The 4,801-nt window shown below is 36.5% G+C and overlaps 1 protein-coding gene across 2 annotated transcripts; it reads left to right on the top strand.

Annotated features, from left to right (window-relative positions):
- The first annotated feature begins 428 nt into the window (after positions 1-428).
- morn4 (MORN repeat containing 4) lies at positions 429-4,251 on the top strand. 2 transcript variants are annotated; one of them, XM_066679915.1, is made up of 6 exons: positions 429-627; positions 1,235-1,313; positions 2,372-2,486; positions 2,653-2,762; positions 3,010-3,171; positions 3,409-4,251. In XM_066679915.1, exons 2-5 carry the CDS (start codon positions 1,247-1,249, stop codon positions 3,156-3,158), a joined length of 441 nt encoding a protein of 146 aa, XP_066536012.1. In that variant the 5' UTR covers positions 429-627; positions 1,235-1,246; the 3' UTR covers positions 3,159-3,171; positions 3,409-4,251. The 2 variants fall into 2 exon arrangements, with proteins under 2 accessions (XP_066536012.1, XP_066536011.1); XM_066679914.1 differs by having other exon boundaries at positions 3,010-4,251.
- Positions 4,252-4,801: the final 550 nt, after the last annotated feature.

The raw sequence follows: 4,801 nt of genomic DNA, 5'->3' as shown, positions 1-4,801 counted from the left end.
TTTGCTTGAGACAGCTCTGCAATAAGCTCATTCCTGAACAGACACCGGTTTGTAGGCCCTAGAGTGAGAATAACTGTAGCGAAAGCCAGGCAATCCGCCCATCGCTTGGATATATATATATATATATTTTTTTTTTTTTTTTTTTTACAAAGAGCAGATTTGTAGGGTAAATAAAATTCTTGAAATAAGCCATAGAGCACATCCACAGTATCATTGTTTAATCAATTCACAGTATAAATAAAATTACTCTGGGTGTATTAAGGCGACCACATTCCTGAACACACACCAATGTAGAGAACGAGGCAGTTACAGTAGTGGACACCCAGCCAATCAGCTCGCTGTTTGAATATGTCGCTAAGAAAAGCGTTCAATAAAGCGAGTCGACCTTCAGAGAGCCGCTCGCTGCGTTGCCAGGAGAAGAGAAGACACACACACACACACACACACATACACACACACACACAAACGCACACATACACACACATACACACACACTGAGAGAGAGAGAGAGAGAGAGAGAGCGAGATAAACCTACTGAAGGCTGTCGTCGTCTTCTTCTATGTGAATCGCCCTATAAACATCTTCAAAGGGTTTTCATGGTTTTGAGAAAACGAGGCCATTTTACAGGTAAACTCCACATGGTTTCGTTTGAACGCGAGAGCTAAAGGTAACGTTAGACCCGACAGCACCGCTGCCTTTTCACTGTTGTAGCCTATTACGTTGTGGTAGTAAGACTGGAATTAAAAAAAATCCCTGCCGATGGCACTTCATTCATGCCGTTTTGTAAGACTAGTTCTCTTCTCTTCGAGTCACGACAAATGGAGCGCTTCTGTTTCCTTAGCGTTTCGCTGTCCTTCACATAACGTGGAGATGAGAAAGATGTGGGCGCTAATCCATCAACAAGCCTCACCAAACCTTCTTTACATTGACAGCTTTGCGTCTCCAATGGGCAACAACAAACCCTTTCGTGTTATATATATATATATATATATATATATATATATATAGCTATATAAATATTAGTAGCTTATTTTTACACACACACACACACATGTATGTGTGTGTGTGTGAGAAAATAAGCTACTAATATTTAAACCGTTGATGTAAAATGAGTACTACTTGACTGTCTGTAACTTCCACTGCACACTGAGTGAAAAACAGCATTGTGTATAGTGTACTATAGCTTAATATATACACTATATGTGTGTGCGATGTTGAATATCTTTGCTTGCAGGTTGGTGGAGGAATGACACTGACGAGGGGCTCTTTTACTTATTCAACTGGAGAAGAGTACAGTGGGGAATGGAAGGAAGGCAAGTTCTAGATAGACTGGATTCCATATCACTCCAAGATCATATATATCACACAAGTCTGTTCCTTTGGTCTGTCAAGTTTTGGCATTGACACTGCAGTGTCTGATCCAACAGTGCCATTTTATCAGCCTCGGAGTAATACTCTTCTGTGTCTTAGCATTATTATTATTATTATTAGCATTAACTTTACAGTAGTAGTAGTATTTGTAGTAAAACTTCACTGCATAATAGTGGTTCATCATCCTGAACTTTAATGGCAGGTGCACATGTCTTTACAGCCATGGCATTTGTAGCCATCTGTAATCAGCTTTCTAAAACAAATACACATAAAATGCACTATTACATTATCAGTAGTTTATATATATATATATATATATATATATATATATATATATATATATATATATATATATACAACATTAATATACAACATTAAACGTCATAGTCAGCAGGAGTCAAGCATGTATATGCTACAATATTTTGATATATGTGTAGCATAAATTAAGCATGCGGAGTAAGTGCATGTATCTGCTTCAAGTTATCAATGTAGAGGAATTGCAACAACACATCGCAGCAATAATCTCCTGTCTAACTGTACACTACTGCACTTTTGTAGCTTTAGTGAAATTATGGAAAATATTCATAATGACAAGTCAGAGTCCTTGCCACTGGAAGTGCTACTGTAGTTCTTGATATTTCTGCAACATACAACCTTGTGCAGTAGAACCATTAAATGCCAAAAACAACTTGTTGCTAACATGACTTAATCCTAATTAGTTGGCACGCAATGATTAAACTAGATTGCCCTCAAATAGCTTTTAAGTGATTTAAAGTGGATTATAGTTCAGAGTTACAGTAAGGATTGTGATGAATGCAGTGCTTTAATTAAAGAAAAATAATAATGTAATCTAAAATTACACAAGACATGGCTTTATAATCTTCTTAGATCTAGTGCAAACACTACCGTCATATGTCTACGACAATTGAACACACCATGTTTAACTCAGCTATCCACATCAGTTAATGGAACTGTAATATGTTTCATGTGTGCTCCACAGGGAAGAGGCATGGTGTAGGGCAGCTGAAGTTCTCTGATGGTACCTGCTATAAAGGCCACTTTGAGAATGGCCTGTTCCATGGCTGTGGGGTGCTCATGTTCCCTGATGGATCTAGGTGAGACACTGTGGGATGCATTTACTGTCCCCAGACAGTGTGGTGACTGTTAATATTAATCTCATGGATAAGGATGTTGTAATGTCATGTTTAAGAATTTATTTGGACTGTTTAAAGTATATGAACATTTACTAAAGATGAGTTCCTCTCTGTTTCTGATTGTAAGGTACGAGGGTGATTTTGCCCAGGGGAAATTCCAAGGTGTTGGAGTCTTTAGTAGATTTGATGGAATGAAGTTTGAAGGGGAATTCAAAAATGGCCGTGTGGAGGGATATGGTATATATTTATTTAAAACTTTGATATGGCAATGTTTATTATTTATGATCAGTTATATTTATAACGTATTGGGTCTTGGTAAATTATATCGCAATATGTTTTTTTAAAAATATATTTCAGTGTCGTCTGTGATAGAGGTGTTTGTTTACAGAAATGAGCTGATATTGCTTGAGAAATTGAATGAACTTTGCACTGAGCATGAATGGAACAATTGAGAGCTCATTTTCAGTATTGGCTCTTTTTGCAGGTTTACTGACATTTCCGGATGGTTCCCATGGTATTCCACGGAATGAGGGGGTCTTTTCCAACAACAAGCTGCTGAAACGGGAAAAGAGCCAGGCAGTGGTGCAAAGGGCCAGGAGCTCAGCCTCTACTGCCCGCAGCCTCTCTGTATGACCAGCAGCCCTCAGTGAGAAAACCCCCACACACACTGCTGCTCTCAGATCAACCCCCTTCCCCAACGCTTCTTCTAATGCAGTTGTAAAATTTAAAGAGCAGAACTGCTTCTGGATCTGTATATAGAGGGTTTCCCTTAATGTGTACATTCCAGAATACCCTCAGGAATGGATAACAGGGTTTCCCTTAACTCCTCTGTTTTTTTCTCTCTCTCTCTCTCTCTCTCTCTTTCTCTCTCTCTGTTTCTCAGTGCTGCTCTGCCTTGGTTGCCTATGGTTTAAAAACATCACAAAATGGGCAAAGTTTTTTTATTGCTGCATAATTAAGAACCATTGTATCTTAAATATGGACAAACCAAAGTCACCATCAACAACATGGGGCTACAGAGTAGTGGAAAAGAAGGTGTGCGTGTAAAAGGGATTTATTTGCCTTTGTGAGACAGTGATTGTGCACTTTTGTTATCACTTATTTATTTTATTCATTTATCATCACGTAACGTATTTAATCATTGTTTTAAGCACTGTTTGCTTTGTGTGATTCATTTAAAAAAATCTATATATATACCTCATGAGAAGTATATTATTAACCCAATATTGATGATAGAGATAATCAAAACATATTAGTTTACTTATTTAGAGACTGTACACAGTATGCTGTTAATTACAACTAGGAGTTCACAGAGGTGTTCCTTCTGACTGTGTATTCACATGATAATCACCAGTATGGTATCAGAATCTTCTGTATGTATGCACTTTGTGCAGTATTTTCATGGTACATATAAGGGCAGGTTTATAATAAATTAATTTGGATTATAAATGCATGTACTTAGAAATGTTAGTGTATTGTGTAAATACATTAAGGACACCTAAAATTCGGAATGAATATAAATAGAAAAAAACAATCTAACCAGTTATAATATATGTCAAAACAACCACTACTAACAATATTCATTCTTAGAAATTTTGTTTGGTTAATTATCTGTATTTTCTCAGTTATCTACCATGCACAGTATCCATACAGGGAGCTTTACTCATCACTTCATCAAAAACTCTGACACCAAAATGTGTATTAACTTTGGTATTTACTTGAACAGAATGGAAAAAGTAAAATAGAAAAAAATCTTTTTTCCCTTTTAAGAAAAACTTCTGTGAAGAATAAAAATCCTTTGATGAAGTCCTCAGCATGTGTGATTGCTTTTATTTTACACAATCTCTATTTAAATTTAAATGAAAAGTGCATTCTGCTTAATAACATAATAATTATAGCCAACATACACCCATCAAAACTTTATGCTACAACCTTTATTTACTGGAATTCTGTGAAGCTGCTTTGTGACAACATCAGTTGTGAAAAGTGCTATAGAAATACATTTGATTTGATTTATTTACTACTCAAAACAACATGAGAAGTATATGCAGATAATGGCAAAGTAGTGATATCACATATTTGTATGCATTTAATGTAATGACTTTTTGTCATGTGGGCTTTTAAAGACATTTCTACCTGATTAATGTGCAGAAAGTGAACAGTCAGTGGAATTCCCCTTTATTGATTTGCATTTCGTTACCAGATTTGACTAAACCATGCCCTCCTATGGTTATACTACCACACTGCATGTAACCTGAAAACCTGAGACCTGCTGT

The sequence above is a fragment of the Hoplias malabaricus genome, chromosome 8 (assembly GCF_029633855.1).
Source record: "Hoplias malabaricus isolate fHopMal1 chromosome 8, fHopMal1.hap1, whole genome shotgun sequence".
Taxonomy (NCBI): Eukaryota; Metazoa; Chordata; class Actinopteri; order Characiformes; family Erythrinidae; genus Hoplias; species Hoplias malabaricus.
This window is presented reverse-complemented; position numbering and strand designations above follow the sequence as displayed.

Bases quoted from the DNA above. Each gene is read 5' to 3' on its own strand.
- morn4 (XM_066679915.1), top strand. From the start codon at position 1,247: ATGACACTGACGAGGGGCTCTTTTACTTATTCAACTGGAGAAGAGTAC. The intron at 2,487-2,652 runs GTGAGACACTGT...TCTGATTGTAAG, and splicing joins ATGTTCCCTGATGGATCTAG to GTACGAGGGTGATTTTGCCC. The intron at 2,763-3,009 runs GTATATATTTAT...CTCTTTTTGCAG, and splicing joins TGGCCGTGTGGAGGGATATG to GTTTACTGACATTTCCGGAT.